The following is a 27,201-nucleotide window of genomic DNA, read 5'->3' as shown; positions in this document are numbered from 1 at the left end:
GGAAAGACTGGGGAGGGGGGAGGGGAGAGCCAGAGGACACAATCCTGGAGGGTCTCAAGGTTTGGAAGGAGCCCCATCCCCCTTCAAGGACAAGTACCAGAAAAAGGAGCCCTACTCCAATCTCCCCAAGCAGAGGCTGCCCATCATTGGCTTAAAGAGCCAAGTCAAGGGGATCCCTCACACAATCTAGTTGGCTTCTAGTCAGCTCTAATCGTTAGGAAGTTTCTGCAGACCTCAAGTCAAAAATTGCCTTCTCTGCAGCATTCCCCCATTGCTGCTATTCCCGCCATCTGGGGCCAAGCAGAACAAAGCTAATGCCTCATCTAGGTAGCAACCCTTCAGACTCCGGAAGACATCCGTCCTCCAGACTCAACCTCCCCAATCCATTTAATTTATCTTCATATGGTGCGGTCTTGAGGCTTTTTCACCATCTTAGTTATATTCCAGTATGACTAAGGCAACCAACTGCCACAGTGGAGAGACCACAGGAAGAGCTGAGTTCAAATCTCAACTCAGGCACTTACTAGCTGGGTCACCCTGGACAAGTCACTTAACCTTTGTCTGCTTCGGTTTCCTCCGGTGCAAAGTAGGGATTATAATGTCACCTACCTCAAGGGAGTTGTGAGGTTACTGATATTTGTAAATAGCATTAAGTTATAATTGCATGTATAAATATACATAATGAAATGCTATATTAATATCACTATATTATACACTAATAATATAATTTATATTAATCACACATACTATCAATAGGATAATATATAATACAATATGGAGCCAAACATATTGTTGTGTATATTATATTAATATAGCAGTAGTAATTGTTATATTATGCATTAATATAGTACTAATTATTTTATTAATAATGCAATCTCCTCCAGCTCTTGCAGGGCTAGAACTCCGGAACTGAGCTTCTCCAAAAGCTGGCGGCGTACAGGACAAACAGACTCCTGCCACCCACCCCTGGTTTGTAACCGAAAATCAATCTGATGATTTATGATGAGAAACCTCTCTGGATGCTGAGCAAAATTATGAACAGAAGGTTTCTCTGTGAGTCCATGGAGTCGGCCCAAGAAAAGGTGTTTATAGGAGCAGGACCACCCAGATGCTTTTCTCAGCTGGGCTGGGCAGCCTCTCTCTCCCTTAGCTGGTGTTGGGGACCTGCTCTTGCCGCTCCCTCCACCTCCACCTAGCCCGCCAAACGGCCCTTTCTACAAGACAGAAGAAGGAACAGAAAGGTTTCTAGCAAACTCTTGGTGAATCAGAAAATTCCATTTATCCAAATACCTCAGTGTCCCCAAAGAGTCTAGTTTAAGATTATACTCTTGTCAATTGTTCGAGGGCCAGGCTGAGGTCATCCTCAGGTTGGCAAATTCTTCCCCCGTAGAATAAATGTGTTAAATTACAGATGCATCACTATTTATATTGGTAGTATTGGTAGAAGTAGTAGCGATGGTAGTGGTGGTGGTGGGGTAGTAGTAGTAGTGATGGTAGTAGTGGTGGTGGTGGGGTGGTAGTAGTAGTGGTGGTGGTGGGGTAGTAGTAGTAGTAGTGATGGTAGCAGTGGTGGGGTAGCAGTAGCAGAGATAGTAGTGGTGGTGGTGGTGGTAGTAGTGAAAAAAATTAAAAAATAAAAGATGTAGTGGTGGTGGTAGGAATAGTAGTAGTGGTGGTGGTAGTAACACTTAGTAACAGTACCAATAGCTAGCATCTATCCCTTAAGGTTTGTATAGAGCCTTACAAACGTTATCTAAATCTATCCTTACAACAACCCTGAGAGGTAGGTGCTATTATTATACCTGAGGCAGAGGTTAAGTAATTTGCTAAGGGTCACATAGCTAGAAGTGTCTGAGGCTGGATTTGAATTCAGGCCTTCCTGAGTCTAGGTCCAGTGCTCCATTCACCGGGCTATGTGGCTGGCCATTTAAGAAAATTAAGAGAAAAGGCACCTCTCTCCTTTTGTTTCAGAAGTCCCTAGGGGATTATGGGTGGGGGATACTATATCTACTTTCAGGCTCAAGTGAGGGCCACTTACTGTTGCTTTTTTTTTTTTTTTTTTTTTTTGCTTTTTGGCAGGGCAATTGGAGTTAAGTGACTTGCCCAAGGTCACACAGCTAGTACATGTGTCAAGTGTCTGAGGCCGAATTTGAACTCAGGTCCTCCTGACTCCAGGGCCGGTGCTCTACTCACTGCGCCACCTAGCTGCCCCAACTGTTGCTTCTAATTTTGCTACAACCAATAGCCCTCTGGATAGGGGAGAGGAGAGAGGATATAAATTCAGAAATAAAGGTGCTGCAAAAACAAAACCTCAATTAAAATTTCTTAAACGAAGGCCCTAATCTCAGCATGTCAGCCTCCATACACCAGAACGTCAGCAGAAAATTCTGCTTTATGGGGAAGACAGTTGGGCAGAAAGGCATCAATCACCGCTGGGATTACTAGGTCCCTTCCAAGACGGCAAGGAGTCCAATCGGGACCACGCTCGAGAATTCTGACTTGAAAAAATAATTAAATATTTAAAAACATAAATACCAGCAGGTAGGGAGAAACTCACTAATCAGGATTGAGAGCCAGAAGGGACTTTAGAGTCAATATGGTCCAACCCCTTTGTTTTACGGATGAGGAAACCAAAGCCGGAGAGGTGGCATAGTGTGGTCTTCGGGCCCAAGGTCAGATCAGGTTCAGTGGCACAGATGAGGCTAAAAGCCAGGTCTACAGACACAGTCAAGAGCCTCTGGATCAGTGTACTCTGCTGAAACTTGGCAAAGGTCTGAATCACAGAGTGAGAGACCAGCAAGTCCAAGCACTGTGTTTACAGGTCAAGCCAGTAGGCATTTATTAAGTGCCTCCTATGTGCCTGGCACTGTGCTAAGCCCAAGATCCAAGACTGAGAGGGAGGACGGGATCTCAGTGGCTATCTAGTCTGACTCAGACCTGAATGCAAATCCCGTCTACACTATATGCAATGAGTGGTCAACCAGCCTTTGCCTGAAGATGTCTGTGCATATTTAAAAAAGAAAATTCTTTTTCTGGGATGGCTTTCTGGGAAGGGGAAAGGAAGGGATTCACTGGAAAATGTAGGTGTGTTTTTTTATATTTATAGAGGCTCATATCTAGAGCTGGACAAGATCTAAGTGGTCACTTGATGACCTCCTCATCTTACAGGTGAGTAAACTGAGGAACAAGAGAGATGAAGAGATTTGCCCAGGGGCTTGCATTTAGGATTAGGGTTACTGACCACCAAGTAGTAAAGGAAAGAACTCTGGTCAAGTTCTCCAAAAGGAATACTAAAGAACACACACACACACACAGGCACGTACAAGATGAATATAAATATTATTTAATGTTTCACATTATCAAGTTTTTTCTTCCAAAATGATCATAAACAACAAAAAAGATTAGTTTGCTAAGGGGTCCAATTGGGGGAAAACCAAATAAGGCCAACTCTTCAGATGAGATTCCTTCTTTTACCAGGGGTCTTCTAGACACACCAAGGAGAGCGAATGGGAACACGATTAAATTCAAAACACAATGACCTCCGTGTTGCCCATTTCCCTTTTCAAATTCCAGAGACAGGAAGATTTGGAGAAATCTTATCACAAACAGCAGAACTGCCGTCTCCTGACTCCGTCCTGCCAACCTTTCCATTTTTCTACACAGGGGCCCATACGTAAGCTTGGTGTGAGTTCGGGCCTTGCTGAACTTCCTAGAGTGTGAGACCCTAGGTTGAGTACACAGAGGCAAATGAATGGGGACCCTGTACTGTGAAGGTCAAACAAAGGAGTGTATTTCCTGAGGCTCCCTGGATGGGGACTTTAAAACAATTACTCTGCACCAGCTAAGATGAATTACAAGTTACAAGTGGGCATGGAGCTATATAAATATATGCTGGGACATGCAGACCCATTTTACAGCCCAACGTCCGCTCTCCATTAAACTTCTCCAATGAGACAGGTACCCTAAACACAATCCTGTCTCCCATAAACAGCTATTCTAAGCTGGGGATCTAAGAGAAAACAATTCTGTACAAGATACTACCCTATAACATCCTCTTTCCCCATTCCTCACCCCAAAACAAAGGAGCCAAAACCATTTGATGTTTATGAAACACAAAAATCCTTCAGATCCATCCGTGGGTTTAAAAAAAAAATTAAATAATTTATTACATGAATAATATCTTTTAAAAAAAGCGAGTGAGAAAGAGGAAACCAAAAACGAAATGGGTCTGCTCCCCTCAGCTCCCCCAAAAGACTGGCAATCACAAGTGTGGATGGACTGCCTCATCTCCTCGTGAGTGAGGGGACCCATAAATAGATACTTGACAAGAAAATGGAGTTGTGATGGTTTTAGGCTATCATTCTCACCTTGTCCAAAAGGATCAAGGAATGGGTCGAGACAAGGTATTCTAAATTATTTCCCCCCTGTCGTTAGCTACAGAGTGCACATGTGGATGCTGTGATTATTCCTGGAAGAAAGCACCCTGTTTCACTGAATTAAGGCCAAATCTAAAACCTGTGCTACCCTGGGGTTTTGTGAAGGAACTGCGGTTCAGATCTCTAGCCCATAAGGGTCACAGTTCAACTCCTTAAAAAGCACTTGGGCAACCAACAATATCACCATCTTGCAAAGTGGTGAAATCTGCTTAGGGGAAGGAAGAGGACAGAGATGGATATATGTGCCCTCAACTAGATAAGGAAATTTCTAAAAAAGCAGAGACTAAAGGTCATTTCAATTCTTAGATGGAATAAGGAACAAGCTGCTTAGTCTCCTCTTTGAGGGGCACACCTCTGATGTTGCATGCATGCTCATATAGCAAAAGGCGAAAGGCCTCACTGGGAGGCCCCTAGATCATCAATCTATGCTTCAAAAGCATTATCAGAGGCAGTGGCCTCAACTCTCTGGTTTCTGCAGAAACCACTGGAGGACATTCTTCATTGAAAACAAAACTAAACAAAAGTCTTGATAAAACTGACCCTGGTGGCTCTTTGGTCACCACCCACCACAAGATACGGGCTTCTAGGTGATGACGTCATGAACGCATCTGTTGGATGCACCACTAGACTTCAGTTTCATGTACGCTGCGACAATCCCAGTGTTTTGCTAACTGCCTTCTCCGGGCACCACCACGATGTATGGAGAAGTCCCAAGGTTCGAGGATCCTCTCCTTTCTAGTGTCAGGAGAGGCGGAGAGTGATGGTGGATTCTCTTAAGGCTTTTCTCTACCCGAGGAAAAATAACGTAATGAAATCCAGAGTCGCCGGAGGCAGCAGCAGCAACAAACACTGGGGCTTAACCTCAGCAACCCGCCTGGAGGATGCTTCCCCCTGACCGTTTAGTCACAGATAGCGTGGTAAACACCTGCAAAGAAAGAGACAAACTTAGGAAATCTGGAGTGCAGGGCGGGTAGTTCAGGCATGAATTGAGCCATGTGTCCAAAGGAGCATGTGAACAGGATGATAAAGGGCCTAGAGACCATGCTGTGTGAGGACCAGTCAAAGGTAACGGGGAAAGAGAAGGATGCACACAATGACCACCATAATTTTTCTAAAGTCTGCCAGGAATAATCACATTCATCATTTCTTTATAGCACAATAGTATTCCATTACATTTGTATACCACAACTTGTTCAGCCATTCCCCACTTGATGGGCATCCCCTCGATCTGGCCGCTACAAAAAGAGCTACTATAAATATTTTTGTACATGTGGATCCTTTTCCCATTTGTATAATCTCTTTGGGATACAGCCCTAGAAGTGGTTTTGCTTGGTCAAAGGGTAGGCATATTTTTGTAGCCCTTTGGGCATAGTTCCAAATTGCTCTCCAGAATAGGTGGATCAGTTCACAACTCCACCAACAAAGTCTATACAAGGGTTAGGGTTCAGCTGGGGACATAAAATAGGAAACGAGTGATACAAAAACAGAAACCCTCAAGAACACTTTAAAAAAAAATAGAAGAATTTGGTGTTTTTAGCCTGGACTGGAGATCTTAAACCTCTTGTTTCACGGACCATTCTCTCCTCCCCCAAGGGACAATTCAGGGAAGCTGTTGGACCCATTCTCAGAATCAAGTTTTTAAATGCATAAAATAAAATGCTTAGTATTACAGAGAAAACCAATTATACTGCAATACAATTATCTATCTTTAAGTTCATGGATTCCAGTTAAGAACCTGTGAATGAGAGGGACTCATGATCAGTGTCTTCAAATACTTGAAGGTCCATTACAGAGAAGGAAAAGACAGACAGACAGACTGCCGGACCCAGAGAGCAAAACTCAGAGGAATGAGTGAAAGTTCAAGAAAGGAAACTTTGAACCAATGAGAGCTGTCTAAAAGTCAAATGGTTTGCCTTGGGAGGGGTGGGTAGTGAGTTCACTGTCACTGGAGGTGTTTAAGCAGGAACTGGGTGACCACTAAGAAAAGGTTCAATAGGGTTAGAGGCTAAGAGAAAAAAACAATATACAAACAAAAGACAGTAAGAAGAATTTTTTTTAAAAATTTTAAGAGCTATAATTACAATAAAGAAAATAAGATGTATGCTGCAGGGAAGACTGGACCAGATGACCTTTGAAGATCTTTTCAACAGACCGATTTTCCTAATGAATTGGGGGATTGTGTAAATACTTTGGAGCAGTGGTTCTCAACCTTTTTGGTCCTGAGACCCCTAGATGCTCTTAACATTTATTGAAGAGTTTTCACTGAAATAGGCTGTTTCTGCTGATAAAACACGCTAGCTTTATTATGAAACTAGTTTTGATCTCCTGGACCCCCTGAAAAGTTCTCAGGACCACCAGGGGTCCCCAGACTGCACTTTGAGAACCAGTGTTGTACAATGAAGAGAGTATGGTCCCCACTTTGTGCAGGAAAGATGGCGGCCAGGATTGGACTAGACGGCCTTTGAGCTCCCTTTCTAGCTCTAGATCTAAAGTCCTGTAATACTCATAGTTCATAATGCTCCATATTTTGCCTTCATGTCTTTTTTAAAAAATGTTTTTATTAGTTAATAGGTCACATAAGCAGTAAGAGAGGCAGGCTCTGAGCCCTGGTCTCCTCTGATCCCAAAATCAATGCCTGTTACTGTGCTTCCTCAGAGTAAACGCTCAATTAATATTTGCTGAATGAAGAAAAACCTGAGGTCTTGGCCTTGGTGCACACAAGACCTCAAAGTCACTTTTGAGAGAAAGCAGGAAAAAAAAAAACAAGAACTAAATGCCTATCGGCATATTCTAACCTTTCTATCTCACAGCAAGGCTGGGACAAAGCCGCTTCATAAATCTGAAATCATCATTTAAACAAGAGCTGTTGTTATCATTCACCCAGGCAAATATGTTAGAATATATTCGATAGGGATAAGTTACAATTTAACGGAGCACCTCAAACTCAACATGAAATCATGAAATTATAGAAAAAGCTCTGGGCTGGGGTACCGGAAGACCCACATTCAAATTCTGGCTCTTTTCTAACTTTAGGCAATCAGACCATGGTGGTCTCCGAGGATGCTCCCATATCTAAGATGCTGTGATTCAGCTACCTGCTACCAAGTTGGGAAGATAGCAGCCTGTCCAGAGGGCTACATGACTAAATTCTCTCAGGCCTTTCAGGACAGGCACCCTTAGCCAAGGACGCTTCATTCAAACACAGGAAAGGGGATGGGGGGAAGGAACAGGGGGACACTGAAAGTTACTTGATCCTTTCTCTTTCTCAAAGACCTCTTCTACTAAAGAAAATCAATAAGGCGTGTAGCCAACCTTAATTAAATCTAAATAAAAGCTTTGATGGGCCGGGTGCCTGCCCAGACAGCTCTAATTTACATACAGCTGCATCCGTAGAAACAGGATATTAAGTCAACAGGAGGCCCTCCTCCATCTCAGAAGACTCCATACCTGTGAAAGCCCACAGATGCTGCCAACCTCAGCCCCCACCCCCAGCCTCACACTAGTCTTCCCTTCCCCTCAGATGACACCAAATGCAAACAAACCCCAGAAGAAGCAGAAGGGGAAAACTCTCCCGAAGCCAGCTTCTAAAAACGTAAGGCAAGAGCTCTCCAGAAGAGCTTTTCTCCTCCCTCCGCCCCCAAACAAACATGATTAGCTGAAATTACCAGACTGCATTAGAGCTAATCAGGCCTCTATTCAGCTCAACAGTCCCGAATAAATTAGTAGTCCTCTGTCTTCACAATGAATGATACTAATGGGGTGCCGGAGTCCCAGGTGTGAAGACACCCACTCGAACTTCCCGAGGAGCCCCTCAGACTGAAGGAGAGCTTCCTCCTCCTCTCCACTTGGAGCACTCTGTCTGAGGGCTGTTCTGCCCCTCACTCAACCTCTGGCTGGGGGGAGCTCAAAACTCAATGACTGGGCTGCTTTACCATGGACAGAGACCGTCTCTATTGCCCAATCACCCTAAAGAGTGGGCCATTCATTGCGCCTCTGAAATAGATAAGAGTATTTCCACCATGGCCCTAATCTCTTTAAGCCTCAGTTTTTTCATCTGTAAAATAAAAACTGTAACCCTCCCTCCCTGCCACTCCAGTTTAATTCCTTTATTTTAGAGAGGAAGATATTGAGGTTAAGTGACTTGCCCAGGGTCATATAGCTAGTAAGGACCAGAAGTGGGATTTGAACTCAAATCCAGCACCCTGTCCACTACGTCACATTACCTCTCCATAGAAATAAAAGAGCCCCCGCTTGGCCCAAGTCATACAGGGATTAAGCGACAAAGTCAGGATCTGAACACAGGTTCCCTGACTCCAAATCAGGGGGCTTCATTAAGTCGTCATATTTCTCAAGCTATCTGATAAAGAAGGAATTTCATAAAAGCTTCCCATTTCAAAGGAAAAAAAAGTAGTGTTGGGAGCTTGATGAAACATTCTCACCCTCACCGTAAGTATGCGCCATTTCTCCTAAAAATGTACAGGCTCTACGGTTGCCAGGGATGGATTCTTTGGCACTCCATCATGCAGATGCCAGGTCTATTTCTTTCCAATTCATTTACTCCACTGTGGGTTGGGCACTTGTTAAAGAGGCACTGTGGTCAGTTTTGCCCAATCTCAACCACTGGTCTAGGGATAACTAGATGCCCACAAATTGATGGGCCCCGCGCCAACATCAACTCCCTTCATCTTGTTGGCCAAAGCCTACTCGGGTACCTCTAGCCCGAGAGGCAAGACAGCACTGCTTAACTACGTGGAGGATAAGGGCTGAAACCTTGGCTATGAGCGTCCTTCTTGCTATGATTAAATGAAAAAACATTTATCAAACGCTTGTTATGTGCCGAGCCCTGTGATAAGTACTAGGGGAAAAAAATACCAGGAAAATCTACACATTTCCTTCCTTCAAAGAGTTCACACTCTAATGAGGGGAAACAAGCCATAAAAGAAAGCTGATCGGCAAACAGAAAAGAGTGAAATTGCAGAGCTGGTAAGGTCAGAGGTCCTTAGGGTAAGCCAACAGCATTGGCCAATATTTGCACAGAGAATACACCTTTGGAGATAACTCCACTGTACACATTTTGTTCTACCTGAAACTTTGGGTGGGAGATGCTTTATCTGGGAGTAGTAATGAAGCCTAAGTCACCAGGGCCTCAACAGCACAACCATCTTACATCGTGATGGGATTGCCCAACCGAGGCTTGGGACAGGGACGGCTAAGAAAGTCAATAAAGATAGGCTTCTGGAAGGCGCCATTTTTCCTGTCTCTTCATAAAAAGACCTACCTCTGCACACACTGGGTGGATTCCGATCGTGCTGTCCAGCTGCTCTTTGGTCAGTCCACACTTGAGGGCCGCAGCAAAGCCCTGAGTGACTTCACCTGCATTTGGGCCCAGGACGTGGAAACCTACAACACGTTCCTAAAAGAACAAACAAAACACAGGGATTAAGTGTCTTTGGTTTCTTCTCCATAGCTTGGTAAGAGTTTACCCAGTTTATTCTGAAAACCTGTTCTAAGGCACAGGCTAGATTATTACAGGGGGGGAACCTGTGGCCTTTTAGGTCCTTGGGTGTGGCCTTTGACTGAGCCCAAATTTTACAGTATGAATCTTTTTATTTAGGGGATTTGTTCCGTGAAGTTTGGAATCAAAGGGCTGAACTCAAGGACCTAGAGGGCCACATGTGGCCTTGAGGCTAAAGATTCCCCACCTCTTGTAGAAGTGGGGGAAGAAAAAAGGGAAGGAGGAAAAGGGGGAAGGAAGAAGTAAGAAAGGAAGGAAGGGAAGAAGAAAGGAAGCAAGGAATGAAGGAAAGAGAAAAGGAAGGAAGGAAGGAAAGAAGGAAGGAGAAAAGGAAGGAAAAAGGAAGGAAGGAGAAGAAGGAAGGAGGGAGAAAAGGAAGGAAGGAAGGAGAAAGGGAGAATAAAAGAGGAAGAAAAGGAGTAAGGGGGAAGGGAGAGAAGGGGGGGGGAAGGAAGGAAGACTTTATTAAACGTCCAGTACGTGTTGTGCACTGAGCAAGAGCTTCACAAATATTATTTCATTGATCCTCACAACAACCCTGGGAGGGAGGCACTACTCTTATCCCCATTTATAGCTAAAGAAGCTGAGGTTAAGTGATTTGTCCCAGCCAGTGAATGTCAGATACTGGATTTGAACTCAGATCTTCCTGACTCCAGGCCCAGTACTCTATCCACCATGCTGCCTAGATGAGAACAAATAATGAAATCTACATTCCTCCTCCTGGCCAAGAGGTGGGGGACCACTGGTACAGAATGGTGGAAACACTGAGGCAAGGATCATAGATCCAGAGTGTGGAGCAGGACCTCTTCAGTCCTCTCCTTCATTTGCCAGATGAGGACCCAGATCTGGGCTGGTGGAATACTCTGCTAAATGTCACAGAAGTAGGGAGTAGCCTTTCTGTGGCATTTTGAACCCAGGTCCAGACTCCAAACCTATTTCTCTCGCACCCCGCTGGCTCAGCTACCCTTATCCTAACAAGCGTGTTTCTGGACCACGTTCTCCGAAGTAGCAATAACAACTCACTTTACAATTATATAGTGATTTGCTGCACACAAAGCATCTTACATCTATATATATTCTGTCATTTGCCCCCCGGCACGGCTCTGGGAGGCCGGCGCTACAGATGCTATTTTAAGGGAAGACACTCAATGGCCTGCTGCTGGTACAATCTCTTCACTTTCTAGACGAAGAGACTGAGGGCCAAAGATACCCAAATGATTCAGAGTGAGGATCTGAACCCAGCTCCCTTGACTCCAGAGTCATCCACTAATTCTTATCCATGCTCCCCTCCAAATCCCCCATAGGGAATCCATCCACCCAATTCCACTGGGCCTTTTAACTTGAGTACAGACCTATGGTTTTGTTGGTGTGGTATGGAAACTCTCCCCGCCAACGTAGGTCAGCAACAAAGTGGCCTGAAGAACAAGGTGGTTAAGTGACTTGTCCAGGGTCACAAAGCCAGTATATGTTAGAGAGGGTACCCAAACCCAGGGCTTTCAACTCTAAGGATGGCTCTCTAACTATTATATCACACTGTCTCTCTTCTTAGAATTTTATTTTAACTAACGTTTTCCCCACAATAAAGACGAGGAAAACAAGGCCCAAATCCTTTGAGTGACTTGCCTTAGATCATATACTGGGAACCAAACCCAGGTAACAAACATGGCAGGCTTTCCGCTCTATCACAGCTGCCATTTGCAGGGGGTAGAGGAAAGAACTGAGGAAGTCTGGCTAATTTTACCAGCAGATTCACTCAATGATCGGGCTGGAAGGGATCTCAGGAAGCATCCATCAGACTAAACCAAACTGGCGGGAAGATAAATCTGCTACAAAGCCATACAATGCTTCCCCAAAGAAAAAATCGAAAAGATTTAGGGGCCATCCATTTTTCTGACATATCTGAGCGATCCCTCACTGCCAGTAAAACATGAAACTAAAAGCGAATTCTTTTCTGGAAAAAAAAAGATGCTTAAGTACTGTCTGAAGGACACAGAGAACGAGCTGCAAGTGGCTTAATTAAAATTAAGTACAACCAATGAGTCAATTAATAAACATATATTAAGCGCTCACTATGTGCCAGGCACTGTGCTAAGTTCTAGGGATATGAAGAGGCAAAAGACAGTGCCTGCCTTCAAGGAACTCACAATCTAATGAGAGAAACAATAATCAACCAATCGATAAACATTTAGTAAGTGCCTACCATGTGCCAGGCCCTGTTCTAAGCCTGGGAATGCAAAAAGAGTCCCTGCCCTCAAGGAGCATACAATCTAAAGGGGCAAAGTGCAAACAAATAGGTAAGTAGCAAGCTACATGTATAAGATAAAAAGGAAATAAGTAACAGAAGGAAGGTGCTGCAATTAAGAAAGGTTGGGAAGATGTCACCAAAACAAAATATATTAATTTTTTCCTTAAAGAATTTGACACATATCTGCACTAATGAACCTTGCTTCTAAGGGGATTCTGAGCAACAAATTTGATTTGGATCAGACAGCTCATGTTGCCAGGGCTCTTAATAAACGAAACATTTCTCCCATGACCCTTCCACCAAGGAACCTAGAAAAACACTACTCCTATAACCCTGGGTGCCACGGAATAAGAGTTGTCACTAAGCCAAAGGTTTCAATCAATAAGGCAACTTTCCAATATGCTTCAGTTTTGGGGTTGGATTAGAAGAGATTACCTCCCTGGTATGGTTTGGTTCAAATCCCAGCCTTGCTACTTACTACCTATGTGACTGCGGGGACAGCTAGGTAGCACAGTGGATAGAGCTCTGGGCTTGGAGTTTGAGAAGACTCATTCCTTGAGTTCAAACCCAGCCTCAGACGCTTACTAGATGTGTGACCCTGGACAAGTCACTTCACCCTGTTTGCCTCAGTTTCCTCATCTGCAAAATGACCTGGTGAAGGAAATGGCAACCCGGTCTAGTATCTCTGCCAAGAAAACCCCAAATGGGGTCACAGAGAGTCAGACACGACTGAAAAATGACTCAACAAGGAAGACTCTACTACTTTCAATGATGAGTTTCCCCATCTGTAAAATGTGGGATGAGGAGTACGAAATGGACTGGATTATCTCCAGGGTCTCTTTCGACTTTGAAGTCTACGATCCTGGTCCTAACACTAAGCCTATAGGATGCTCTGAGAGCCAATGCATTCTCTCTCTGCCTTTCCCTTCCCCAAAGCAGACTGGAATCTGGGATTCATGAGCAAAGCAACCCGTATGTAACTTAGCAGGGAAGTACGTGGCAGCTGCCTCAGAAGGAGGTCAGCACCCAGGACCGCACAGGTAGTTAAGTGTGAAAAGTGGGTTTTGAAGCCACATCCAGGCTTGTTCTTACTAGAGAGATGGCTACACTCATTTATTGTACACACACCTACAACAGCTCATCCCTTTCTTCTGCTGAAGATTCATCCTGTTCCTTCTTGGTATGAAGATGACTGGGGGACCCAGGAGGCTCAGCCAGCAAAGGATGAGCTGTCACGGAGCCCACCTATCCAGTGACAGTATGGGAGTCAGCCATCCAAGAGCCAACCTAAGCCTGGATTGTCTATGGTACAGTGGGGATTGTGATGGCAATCAATGTAGGCCATTCCCTCAAACACTGAAAGTACAATCATAGCTCCAGGGGATCCAATGCATACATTCTTCAAACACCTTGCATCTCTGTCAAAGTCCTAGATTTGGTCTTTTTTAGGAGACAAGCTAAGTTTACAAAGTGCTTTAGCACAGTGGTTGGCATGTAGTAGGTACTTAATAAATGCCTCTTCCCTTCTCTCCTCCTCTCTCCTTTCTAATTTTAAAGGCTCAAGAGAACATGAGAAAAAAATAAGCATCAAGACCCTAGGGGATGATTTTAGAAAGATGAATTCTGATGAGGAAATGCAAAATTAGATCCCACAGAAGAAAAGGCTTTTTTTCACATCGATATTCTGAAAAATAACTGATGCTTTCGTTAACTATCACTTTGATGCTCATTCTTAGCTATTTCTTAGGACAAAGGCTGATTTTCTGTATTTATAGAAAAGGGGGAAAATACATATTGTTGAAGTGTCAGCTTAGCCAGAAAGGCAGTGGATGGATAATGGATGGAGGTCAATCTTGGAGGCCTGAGAGCTTTGGGAAGTCTCTTAACCCCTCAGTTTCCCATTCTCCACCCCTCAACCCCCTCTTGTCCCTGAAACTCTATGACTAATTTAGGGTGACTGATGTTGGTGGAGGGAATGTCCAGCAGGAGCTCCCTCTGGGGTGGAATCACAAGTCCCAGACAATTTGGTTAATTTACTAAACAAATATTTATGGATGGCCTTGTATTATGCTAGGGGCTATGGCAGATACAAAGACACAGACTTTCAGAATTCTAAGGCTCCTTGGAGACTACCCAGTCCAATCCACTGCTTGGAGATCTCTTATGAGGGGGGATCCATTCACTCTTAATGCAACATCTATTTATTAAGCATTTAGCGTGTGTCATTGTACTAGGCCCTCGGGGTACAAAAATGAAAATGAAGCAGTGACTGAACACAAAATGAGAGATGGAGGGAGAGAAATGGAAAGAGAAAGAAAGAGGGAAGAGAGAACAAGAGATGGGAGAGAGAAGGTGAAAGAAAGAGCAGAGGAAGAGGAGAGGGGGAAGAAGGAGGGAGAGAGAGAGATGGAAAGTCAAAGAAAGGAGAAAGAAAGAGGGAAGAGAGAGAATGAGAGATGGGAGAGAGGTGAAAGAGAGCAGAGAAAGAAAGGAGGGGGAAGAAGGACAGAGAGAGATAGAAAGTGACAAGAGAAAGAAAGAGGAGAAAGGGAAGAGAGAAGAGAGATGGAGGGGGGAGAGGAGAGAAAGAGATAAGGGAAGAACAGAAGAGAGAGGAGAGGGAAGGGAGAGGGGAAAAAGAGGAGAGAGAAGGAAGGGGAAAGAGAAAGGAGAGGGAAGGAGAAGGGGAAAGAGAGAAGAGAGAAAGAACAGAGAGAAGAAAAAAGGAGAAGTGAGAGAGAAAGAGAGGAGACAGTGAGATGTCCATCAATGATGTATTTTGCTGGGCAGAACACAAAACCTCGCACTCCCCAGGGCAGCTCACCATTTTCTTCAAGCCTATTCTTACCTGAATAGTAAACTGGTGGGTCTAACCTGAGAGGAGCGGTGCACAGAGATAGGGGGACTGGCTACCTCTGACACATACTAGATGTGTGACCCTGGGTAAGTCATCTCACCTTTCAGGTTTTTCAGGCAACTCTGTAAGACTATTAAGATGCAGAGCAGGCGCTGATCTGCATTGGTGGAGAGGGTTTCCTCCTCAGGAGTTCCCTACATGAATGAAATCATAGATATGGCCCAAAAGAAGAAAGAAAAAAAAAAAGGAGTGCCTAACCAAGGCTATGGAGAAAAGCCTGTGTAAGCTCTTGAGGGCTGGGACAGTTTCATTTTTGTCTTTGTAGCTCCAGCACCTAGCACTGTGTCCGGCATACAGTAGGTGCTTAATAAATGCTTACTGAATTGCATCCAACAAACTACTTGGAACTCCCACCCCCAAACACTGTACATTGGGGTACTCCAATGGTTAGGAAATTACTGAGGCATAAGCCACCTCTAACTCACACCCATTGCTTCCACGGGTACAAGTGGGCCCAAGCAGAACAAGGCAGCTCCTCAAAAATGCGCATTCAGCTATCACTCCCTGTCCCCCACCCCATATTGATTCCACCCTAGACCTCTCTTCACCAGACTTATTCCTCATCTCTGATTCACGAATGGCGTGTTCTCCAGTCCCCTCCCATCCTGGTTGGCTTTGTGTAGATGTGGGATGGATTAATAATAATAATGAGAGCTAATAGAATACTTTAAGGTTTACAAAAGACCTCACAAATATTCTCTCATCTGATTCTCACAACAACCTGGTGCGTCGGGCATTACTATTACCCCCATTTCACAGATAAGAAAACTGAGGCTGTTTGGGGACTTGCCCAAGGCAAATGCCTAGGTGTGAGTCCAACTCAGGCCTTCTAGAAGCAAACCTTGTGTTCTGTCCTCTAGGATACCAGATGCCAATGTCCTTACTTATGTCCTTCCTAGAAATGAGGTGTGAAGAACTTGACACAATACCCCAGATGTGATCCATCCCTAAGGACTCTTGAAGAGCTTAAGAAATCTTTATTGAGTGCCTCCCTGACCTTCCACCGATTGTGTAAACAGGGCTGGGGAGACAGGGCGTACCCAATTAACAAATCTGTGATCATATTTCATGTGCCAAAGTAGGAGGCCCTGACAACAAGCATTAATGCACCAATGAAAGAGAAATGGAATTTTCAGACCTGTTGATTATAAGAAAGATGGCACTTACGTTGTCTTTGACATTGCAGACGATTTTGGCATAGCATTTATTATTATCTCTTGATGGGAGGGTCCATTCCAGGGGCCAAAAGTAGCTGTGGTAGACCTAAGAAGCAAACCAACCATGTCAAACTGATCCCTACCGCAAATACAAACGTGCTTTCCGATATGACGACTGCAGCACGGGACATCCCACGATGTGGAAACCCAGCCACGAAGCAAATAACATTGAACTCACAGCCAGAGCCTGGCAAGTATCAACTCGTCCCTTTAAATAATTATTCCTTTTTTTTGGGTCAAGCTTCACACCCAGGTCTTTACCACCCCTGAAGCTCAAGGCCTTTCCAGGAAAAAGGAAAGGGAAGGCCATGTGATGAATCATCTCCCTCCCACATTTTTAAAAATATACTCCCGTCTCGTCATCTCTTAGGAATGACAAGGGGAGAAAGCGTAGGCAGGAATCGTTCTAACCATTACCTGCCTCTGTGGTTTGGATGCTTCCAAAAGGCATTTCTTTGCTCATGGAATTCACCCTGAGAGTTAGCCTGTAATTACAGGCATTGAGGCCAAAAAAGAAAAAATAAAGGAAAGAAAAAGAAGACAGCCCTTCCTAATGTTTCACAAACATCAGAACAGGATGCCTGAAGATGATCAATTATTTGGCTCACGTTGCCAAGTCTTGGCCTTGAATTATACATCCTACTATAGTTTTCAGAACGCGTAGCGTCAGAGCCAAAGAATACACTTGCAGATGGGCTATAGTAGCATAAAAATATGGCGGGAAATCAGTAATCATTGCGTCAAGGGAGTTTAGGTATGATTTTAACCCTCTGCCCACACATTCGGACAATCTCTCACATTGTTGCCAATGGGCTCGCCTTAAATCTCGCCATTTTCTTCAAAGGATTTGTGGGAGGGTAATAATCTCTGCTCACCACACAACATCTGCTGATGTTGGCGTTTCAGGCTCAAGACTCACTGACTCTGTGTTGTGGGCTGGGGGAGGCTAGAGGTGGGTCAGCTCTCTCCAGGGTCCTGGAGGGATCTAATCCGTTCTGGAGTAAGCATGAAAAATCACGGGATGAGAGATAAGAGCTGGAAGGGTCCTTATTGGCTGCCAAACCCAAACTCTTCATTTGAAGAAACCCAGGTGATGGAAAGTGACTTGGGAATACAGGTTTACTGCTGGAGGGGGCCGGAGAGGCCACGCAGTGCACCCCATCCACCCCTACTTTTACATATGAGAAAATGGAGACGTTGAGAAGGACGTGATTCACACAGCTCGTTGGAAGGCAGAGCTGAAAGTCAAACCCAGTTCTAGGGTATGGGTTCTTTCCTTGGCTCCATATTATCTAAAATGAGGGGGAGGTGGGTTGGAAGGACCCTTACCTCTATGTTTTCTTCTCCAAACCTCTCAATGGCTTTCTCTTCAGAGAGGCCACAAGCCCCATATTCCAAGGGAGTAAACACGGTGGTGGGGACATTGTCGTAGTCACACTGTGCACAAAGAGAAAGGAGGAACAATCAGTTGGGGCTTGTCAGGTTGAAAGGATGCGAACTCAAAGGCATTTCCAAAAACCGTGGGGCTACCCACCTCCTGACAGAAAGGTGGTGGACTCAGGGTGCTGAATGAGACACATATTTTGGACATGGCCAATGGGGGGTATTTGTTTAGCTTGACTATATATAATTGGCACAAAGGTTGGGGTTTTTTTTTCTTTTCTCAATAGGGTGAAGGAGAGAATAGAGAAAAATTCATTTTTGTTTGTTGAAAAAAAAAAATCAACATTTTTAAAAGGAGAGGGATGATATATGGAATCTGGAGTCCCTTTAACTTTAAATAAATCTATGACCCTTTAAGTCCAGCATCAACTTCCTCATCTGCGAAATGGAAGCAATAACATGCATTCATACTTTTCTTCTAGGTACAATGGGACAAAATCAAACACAGCCTTTCAGGTGAACTCTAAGGTCCTAATTTTGGGCTAAGGCACAGACCCAAGCGGCTGGATTTAGGGAGTGTCTAAACAAAGCTAGGAAACGTTGAGGGCAGGCTGGGACCTGGTCCATCCCAAGTCCTAAGTGAAAGTGTTTTCACCAACACCTGCCTGGCAAATTAAAGGATTAAGGCCCTCCAGGGAGGCTAGACCAATTCCAACCTGCCAGCTACAACACAGACACAAGCTTGTGTCTTCCCCTTTACTGCCTACACCCAAGAAATGAGAGAAGAGTCAAATGGAAGAGTCCCACAGAGGTGCCCAAAGTCACACAGAGAATAAGAGAGACAAGATTTGAACTCAGGTCCTCTCCTCCATCCAAATCCATGGCTCTGTGTGCTGGATTTATGGAACATGGGATTTAGAGCAGGGAGAGACTTAGGGCTCCTCTGGTCCAATCACCCAGTTGTATGGATGGGAGACATAAAGACTTAGGGAAGACTGGTGACTTGACCAGGGTCACAGAGGTAATAAGTGGCCAGGCTGAAAACTTGACCCAATAACCCAAGTTCAAATTGTTTCTCCCATGCACCATCTGTGTGACCTTGAGACAAACTACCCCATCTCTCTAGGCCTCTCTCAAAAAAAGAGGTGGGACTGAACGAGAATCCTTCGAATCCAAATCCAACTGTCTTCCCATGGCGCCATGTTGTCTCTCAAGAGTCAGAGCACTTTACAGGAGTTCAAGCCTACAACTGTGAAGGAGACCTCAGGCCCTCATTGCTAAGGCAAAGTCTTATCTTGAGTCCTCACACCCTTCTGAATGTCCTTTCTTGCTCATCACCTACTCATTTAAGAAAGAACAAAGCACCAATTATTAAAATCCAAAAAGTTTTGTGGCTCAGTCAAAATCACAATATGGAGCAACGATTTCCTAGGGAACTTGATATCCTATGGTTATAGCGTGAAAACATCTGACTATCTGAACCAAGTTCATTTCAACTCTACTTCCCCCATTTATGTGAATTCCAACTTGGGGAGGTTTTAATAGATCAGACCACAAATCAAAAGTGCCTCTGGATACCAATTTATAAAGACTGGCTACTGTCATGTTAGGGTACTGACATTACTCTTCTGGGTTTCCAATACCTGGGACTGTAGAAAGGAAACCCACAGTGAATTACACTCAAGATGCTGTCGATATATTCCAACAGAAAAGAATGTAAGAGCAAAGGAAGGTTTCAAGAAGTTCTCTGCATTATTAGCATCACCTCTTAGATCACCAAGTCCTTTTATGGCCTATTTAGAGCCCATAAAAGGATTTAGAAAATTACATGTAAATTGGAGATAATGAAACTGATGCAATGCAGCTATTATGAAGATTTATGTGGAATGAAGAGTGCTAAGGCTTAGTTAACCAAATTGAGCTCATCTCATTGTTCCTGCAATCTTAAGAAGGAAAAAAAAAATATTTCCTACTAGGTAAAAAATCACGAATTTACAGCATCTGTAATTCTGTCTGGCTCTGAAGGCAGTTAATACAGCCTACCTGCTAGACCTTCTGAGGCTCCCCCCACTGCCCAGAAAAAAAGCAATTTGGAAAGCTGCCCCTCCAAGATGGGAGGCCGCCTGATTTCAGGAAACAGAATCCCAGCAGATGATGGGCAAATGCTTACCTTTACATTAGAACCTCCGTAAAGTCGCCGAGCCAACAGTCTGCCTGCCTGGATTGCCACTGGAGTCAATTCCAGTTTGTCTTCTAAGATATCCCCGATGGCGTAGATGTAAGGTACATTGGTCTGTTCCTCATCATTGACGGGTATTTTCCCTGTCCTACAAATTCAAAGAAGAGGGAGGGAGGGAGGGATGGAGGGAGGAAGGAAGGAAGGAAGGAAGGAAGGAAGGAAGGAAGGAAGGAAGGAAGGAAGGAAGGAAGGAAGGAAGGAAAGAAGGAAGGAAGAAAGATGGAAAGAAGGAAGGAAGGAAGAACAAGAGGGAAGATAAAGCAAAGAAAAAATGAAGAGAAAAAAGAGAAAATAAAGATGAAGAAAGCAATGAAATTACAAAAAATTTCCAGTAGAAATTATGAGGATACAATTTTACCAGCTGAGGGAAACTTTAACTTATAACCTTGGCTGAAGGACACACAAAATATGCTGCTTCAACAGATTCCTGGATCACTGTAGGATCACAGCTCTAGAGAGCCAAAAGGGGGCTATGAGGCCATCTAGTCCAATCCCCAGAGGAGGAAACCAAGGCCCAGAGAGAGTAGGGACTGCGCCAATGGGAAGCAGGATGGGTGAGAGGGAGGAGGAAAAAGAAAAAACATGCCAAAGCCTTCTTCTCTTGAATAAGATAGCAATGGGAGGAAAAATAATCTGTTACACTCTTCAGGGCAATTTATAATTTTCTTCATGCCTGTATTTACTGGAATGTTAAAATGGCAACATCTAACCCAGGCTATTGAGAAAAACCGGTCCCACTTCCATGTCCACTCCTGTGCCCCAGCCATCTGGTTGAAGAGTCTCCATGCTCCTTAATGAGTCAATATTTTAGGTACATGAAAGATGGCGGTGATTCCCAAGAGACAATACTTGAAACCGCTGTACAATCACAAAGTGTTGCCCAGGTTACTCAGCAAACACAAACGGACCTTCCCACCTCAGTGAACTCCTTTCCTGATTGGGAAAACTCCCCCATTCCCCACCCGCCCACCCCATTCCTGAACACACAAGCAGAGCCCAGGCTGGTGTCCCATAGTCAGGGCCCCATCAAAAAGTGGGTGACCGCGGCGCTTAAAGACAAAAGCTAACTCTGATGAGTTACATTATGGGTCAATGCTACATAGCAAAGCAATATTTAGACCGGGCTAGAAGGGAAGCTTTTCTTACTTTTCATTGATCTTCACCCCTACAGTTTCCAAGCCGATTTTTCTTGTGCATGAATCTCGTCCTATTGCCAGCAGCACCTGAAATCCATTGAGGAACAAGCATTTATTAAGCACTGACTGTGTGTCAGGCACTGCATTAAGCAATGAAAAGGCAAAGAAAAGGAGAAATGCTCTCTTGCCCTCAGAGAGCACACAGGATAATATGGGAATAACACATACAGCTGTTAACATCTAAGATACGTAATAACTAGCATTTACATAGAGCTTTAAGGTTTCCAAAGCACTTCACAAATGTCATCTCGTCTCATCCTCACAACCACCTTGGGAAGTGGTTATTTTATCTCCACCTTACAGATGAGGAAGTCGAGGCTGGTGGACCCATACTACTCTGCCTCATGGAAGCATGGTGCCTGGAAGTCACTGGGTCCAATCACTGCATTGGTTTTCAAGGTTGGACAGGCAATGGTCAGAAATCTAAATTCTCCAGTTTGTATTTATTTCTATTCTCATAATCTCAATCCCTTGGTGAGGAAAAGACATCCAAGTTGCAGAGTGATCAGCCATACTAAAAAGGGAGCAGGGAATTGGGGTGTCAGCAATACCTGGGGTCAAGGGTGGCTGTGTGACCCTTCAGTGTCCTAGACCACTCTGTTCCAGGGGTCCTTAACCTATTTTGGGTCCTAGACTACCCAATCCCCACCTTGGCAGTTTGGTGAGGTCTACGGACCCTTTCTAAAGAATCATGTTTTTAAATGGATTTTTAAAAATACGCAGGATGACAAGCGAACCCCTTCTCAGAATCATGTTTTCAAATGCATTTTAAAAAACGCATCTACAAAGAAAACGAACTACACCGAAACAGCTGCCAAATGTACATCTTTCCAAAGTTCATGGATCCCACTTGAAGACTAAACATCGCAGGGTCATAGACTCCAAGGTGGAGGGGACCTTGAGAATCACTGAAACCAACTCTTATTTTACGGATGAACAAATGAGCACAGAGTGGTTGGTTAAGTGACTTGCCCAGGGTCACACTGTAAGGTTTTTCTGACTCCAAGGCTGGCTAGCACCCGATCCATCATGCCATACCGACACCCCCAAAGATGTAGATTACGAGCACAGGTTTGGGGGAGCTGAGGAAGGATTCTAGGACCCCCAAAGGTCATAATACATGCGCTGGGCTGCCCCGGAGAAGGAGCTTCTCAGGAGCCACCATCAGGGCTATGTATGAATACTTTGTAAACTTTCTGGGCGCTCCACAAACATCAGGCAAGAATACAATCCATGTCTGCCAAGACAGCTCAGGGGGATGACTCACCGTATTATACTCGCCCTCAATGGTGTCCTGGCCACTGGTGGACTGAGCCACCACCTTCAGTTTGCCGGGCATGCCTTCTTCGATCTGTTCGATCTAAAATGACAAGCACAGTGATAATTACAGCAGATGGTATGTGGTGCAAAATGCATCAATAAGGCTTGTTAAGGACCTATTAGGTGCCAAGCGCTGGGTATCTTTGCAGTGAGAGGCATTCGGAGTTATCACGATTTTACAGAGCAGGGAGACGATGTTCAGAGATTCACAGCTGGTATTTCTATATTGCTTTACACTTGGCAAAGCACTTTGATTCGCCACAACAACTCTGGTATGTTGCTGTTACAATTTCCATTTTATAAACAAGGAAACTAAGGCCCAGAGAAGTGACCAGACCCTAGATGTAGAAGTAAAATGAACCGTAGAGGTCAATGAGGTCAACAGCCTCATCTTATGGATGAGAAAAATGAAATCAGGGTCTGACCCTGGATATTCCTGACTCCAATCCCAGCATTCCATCTACTCTGTGACAATGCCCCATCACGGACCATCCCTTCCTTTCTTTATTATTTCGGAGGCAATCAGGGTTAAGTGCCTTGCCCTTCCTTCCTTTATTATTTTGGAGGCAATCAGGGTTAAGTGACTTGCCCAGGGTCACACAGCTAGTAAGTGTCTTGAGGAAGGATTTGAATTCAGGTCCTCCTGACTCCAGAGTCCGTGGTAGGGGCTCCTTTTAAACATGAATTCTTAACTTTTTCATGTCTCAGACTCCTCTGGCAGTCTGGTGAAGTCTCTGAAATCCTCAAAATATTTTTTTTTAATTCATAATGGAAGGAAATATCCTATTTCAGTTAGAAGCAAAAATCAAGATGTAATTTTTCCCCCCCATCCAAGTTCTCTGGCCTCCTAAGACCTATATTCGAGGTTATAACTCGAGATTAAGAATCCTTGGTTTAGAAACATAAAACAAAGACACAAGCACACCAGGACTAGCTTCCATTCCAAAAACACACATTTCCAGACTTTCATCATTAGCCACCTCCCAAGGACGATGCTCTGCTATTACTTCTCCCACGTGCCTCAAAGACTTTCTCTGATTAAGTAAGACATCACCGAAGTTCAGGATTCCTGATTAAGTAACTAAGGACAAGATTCTGCCTTCACATCTTAGCTGATTATCCCAACGGCCTCTCAATCAGAGGCTACTGTTTGACAGTTTACACACACACACACACACCGAGACATCACTTCTCTTAATCAAACTCTCAAGGGCTTGATAAAGAAGAGACACTTGAAATCTCACATATTTAAGTTGTCCTCATATGTCTCAAAACTATCGAGACTGGCCTGATTGAGTTTTGTTGTATTTTTTCGTGGAGAAGGAGGTAGGGAGAGGATGAAGAGAAACGTTCAGGGGAATCATCGAATCGAAGAAAAGCCTTTGGATAATGAATGCCACAAAGGAACAATGCTGTACCGATGTACCTAGGACCCCAGGCCCCCTCTCATTTCATCCCCCATCTGCTTATTTCTGCTGGCAAAGCTCCATCATATCAAGCTGTTGTTGTTGGTCAACACACTAATGCCGTCCGTGGGGTCTTCTTGGCAAAGATACTGAAGCCGTCTACCATTTTCTTCTCCGGTGGATTAAGGCAAACGGAGGTTAAGTTACTTGTTCAGGATCACACAACTAGGAAGTGTCAAGTGTCGGAGGGCGAATTTGAACTCAGGTCCTCCTGACTCCAGGCCCCTCACTCTATCCACGGCCTCCTGAGGCAGCAAACTCTTAACCGATATTGTTTCACCACAGGGTTAGGTTGGGAGTCAGAAGACCCAGATTCAAATCCTGGTTCTGCCTCCTCACTTCCCACGGGTGAAGGGCTTCTTCTTCTTCAAGTTCCCTTCAAGCTCTAAGCCTATGACCCCTCGTACCTCTGTGACCCCGGTTGTCATATACCTTTCTGGGACCCAAGAAGAGAGAGAAAAACTAGACGGCCTCGGAGGCCCTAAACTAACTCTCCATCCGTGAGCCTCTGACCTTGTCCGTGGGAGTGAAAGTGGGCCAGACACTTGACCTCCCAGGGCCTCAGTTTCATCATTGAGAAAACAGGATTGGATTAATTGGTGTTCCGGCTGGTTGGTGCAGGACCTGTTAGGACGTGCCCAGCCGCCTTAGACCTTACTTAGTAAGAGCAAACATTTAGAGACATTCTGAGAAGTGCAAAGTGCTCCATTAGGGCCAGGGATCTGGGGCTTACCGGGACCTCAGAGGTCACCCCCTCATTTTACAGATAGGGAAATTTTCCTTCTAAATCTCTGAGCCTTTCCTCAATGGAGCCTTTCTCCAACTTGGGAGGTGTGAGTTTGAAAAATCCCATTGGATCTGTTTCCCTCAAGCAATGCAAGCTCACTTGGGGGGATTTTCACAAGCCCCAGGCAGAAACTGACCCTTCTAAATGTTATTAAAAAAAAAAATGCTGCAAGAGTAAAAATCCATCAGCCCAAATTTTAAGGAATAACAAAAGCAAACAGCTTACAGGAAAGCAGCGGCTAATTCTCACTAATTAATTAGATTGTGCTGAGAGAAACCTCCAAAAGAAACATTAGCCCACATTTGCCCTTGTATTTCAGCCTTGGTTAACAGGTGAGACTCACAGATGAAGAAAAGGAAGGGACCTTAGAAGTCACCCACTTACAGGATGAGGGGTCACAGATTTAAAGCCAGAAGGGACTCTGGAGGCAGAAACTGTGGCCCGGGGTGGGGGTGGGGGTGTGAAGTGACTTTGTCAAGGTCACACAGTTTCTATGATAGAGCCCTCTGACTTCAAATAGTGAAGAGAGCTTTGGGTCTTGACACATAAAGCCCTGAGTTCAAACCCAAGCCTCTTAGCTGTGTGACCCTGGGCAAGTGGCTTACCTTGTCTGCCTCAGTTTCTTCAACTGTAAACCAGGGATAACAGCACCTACTTCACATTCATCCTTTCACCCTCTTCTCTTCTTTCCTCTCCGCTTCTTCTTTCTTCCCTTTTCCCTTCCTCTTTCTTTCCTTCTTCCCTCTTTTTCTTTTCTCCTTCCTTCTTGCCTCTGTCCTTCCTTCCTCTCTTCTTCACTCCCCTTTTTCCTTCCTTCCTTCCAACTCAGTATCCCCTCCCTCTGCACTACACATCCTGAAAAGAAAACTTCAAAGAAGACAGTAACACAGAGCTCACAAAGCAAGGAGTTAATCACCCATGAAGGGAGCTGGAATCAGAACAAGGTGAACTAAAGGAGGTGAGGGGGAAGAGTCTGATGCATCTCCCCACCAGGAGGGGAAGGAAGCTCCCAGCTCCTGCTGAAAGAGCCCGAGATCCTTCCACGCCTCCTGCCTCCACCACCTGGCACAAACCCAGGGACATAAAGCAAACACCCATCACTTACTTTAACAGGAACAAACTGCTTAATGAATTTGATGCCATGTTCTTCCATGTGGTCCCCAATCTTGTTGGCCATGTCTTGATCAAACCCTCTCAAGAGAATGGACCGAACCATCACAGTGACGTCCAAACCAATGCCCGCCAGAAACCCAGCACATTCAAGGGCTACATAAGAAGCCCCAACCACCAGTGTCTTTCCCGGGCAGTAAGGCAAGGAGAAAAGATCATCGCTGGAAATGAGTTTTCAAAAGAGAAAAAAGAGTTAGACCCACCAAGTAATGACCAAATAAAGCAATTATTTTGTTTTAGTGTGTTTTTTGGACTGAAAAATGTTTAGTTACTAATTATCCATGTTAATTACACATGGCAGTTTTATGAAATTATATCCTAAGTTTTCTTTGCACCCCACCCCCAATAATTGCCATCATAGTCAGGCAGTGAATGATCAGGACGCAAACAAAATTGGAATTTAAACTATATAAATAATATAATTATGAAGGCAAAAATCCGATTTTTTTAAGAATTAGAAAACATTCTAAAGCCAAAGAAAAATGCTAAAGAAAACCCACTTATTTTGGATCACCCATATTACTTTTCCATCATGCCTAGTACCTCCAATTTCATGTATGTGAACAAATGCATTCCCAGCATGGAATCTGCTCCACCAAAGCAGATTGCAACCCGCACCAAACAATAACAATAATAAAAACCAACAGTTACAGAGAGCCGTAGGATTTGCAAAGTGCTTTCCAAAAAGGATCTCCTTAAAGATTGATCAGAGATTCATAGGTTTAGAGCTGGAAGGGTCTTCTGGGTCATCTAAATGACCCCTATAATTTTACAGATGTGGAAACTCTGGCCCAGAGAAGTTGATTTCCCAATATCATATACTGGCACAGGTAGAATCTTAAGGAAGTCCTTACAAAGAAATTAAGGGATTGGGGCCTGGCCTTGCAGCCAGGCTGCCACTAGGGTATTTGAGACAGTGCATTGGGGGTGATTTCCCACCTCCACTGGGGTATTTGAGACAGCGCATTGGGGGTGATTTCCCACCTCCACTAGGGTATTTGAGACAGTGCATTGGGGGTGATTTCCCACCTCCACTAGGGTATTTGAGACAGCACACTGGGGGCGATTTCCCACCTCTACTGGGGTATTTGAGACAATGCATTGGGGTTAATTTCCCACCTCCACTGGGGTGTTTGAGAGGATGCATCAGGGTTAATCTCCCAGCTGACTCTGACTTAGTAAACCTTGGTCAGCCACAATGTCCCTATGCGAGAATTTCTCCATTCTTATAAATGCAGAGGGGGTTTAGATGATAAATGATACTGACTCCCCAAGAAGCCACAAAAAGGTAAGATACTACAGAGGCCCCA

General features: G+C 44.5%; 1 protein-coding gene across 3 annotated transcripts in view; it reads right to left on the bottom strand.

The window, feature by feature from the left end:
• Nucleotides 1-3,321: 3,321 nt before the first annotated feature.
• The window catches only part of TXNRD1 (thioredoxin reductase 1), a 64,598-nt gene continuing 40,718 nt past the window's right edge, over nucleotides 3,322-27,201 (bottom strand). For all 3 annotated transcript variants that reach the window (XM_036760263.1, XM_036760264.1, XM_036760262.1), the window contains exons 7-14: nucleotides 25,827-26,052; nucleotides 22,416-22,508; nucleotides 21,099-21,175; nucleotides 19,884-20,040; nucleotides 17,660-17,767; nucleotides 16,281-16,376; nucleotides 9,715-9,849; nucleotides 3,322-5,361 (exon numbers count right to left, since the gene is read on the bottom strand). In XM_036760263.1, coding sequence (XP_036616158.1) covers nucleotides 5,299-5,361; nucleotides 9,715-9,849; nucleotides 16,281-16,376; nucleotides 17,660-17,767; nucleotides 19,884-20,040; nucleotides 21,099-21,175; nucleotides 22,416-22,508; nucleotides 25,827-26,052 — 955 coding nt within the window. In that variant the 3' untranslated portion in view covers nucleotides 3,322-5,298. The remainder of the gene's footprint in view (nucleotides 5,362-9,714; nucleotides 9,850-16,280; nucleotides 16,377-17,659; nucleotides 17,768-19,883; nucleotides 20,041-21,098; nucleotides 21,176-22,415; nucleotides 22,509-25,826; nucleotides 26,053-27,201) is intronic.

The sequence above is a fragment of the Trichosurus vulpecula genome, chromosome 5 (assembly GCF_011100635.1).
Source record: "Trichosurus vulpecula isolate mTriVul1 chromosome 5, mTriVul1.pri, whole genome shotgun sequence".
NCBI classification, from domain to species: domain Eukaryota; kingdom Metazoa; phylum Chordata; class Mammalia; order Diprotodontia; family Phalangeridae; genus Trichosurus; species Trichosurus vulpecula.
This window is presented reverse-complemented; position numbering and strand designations above follow the sequence as displayed.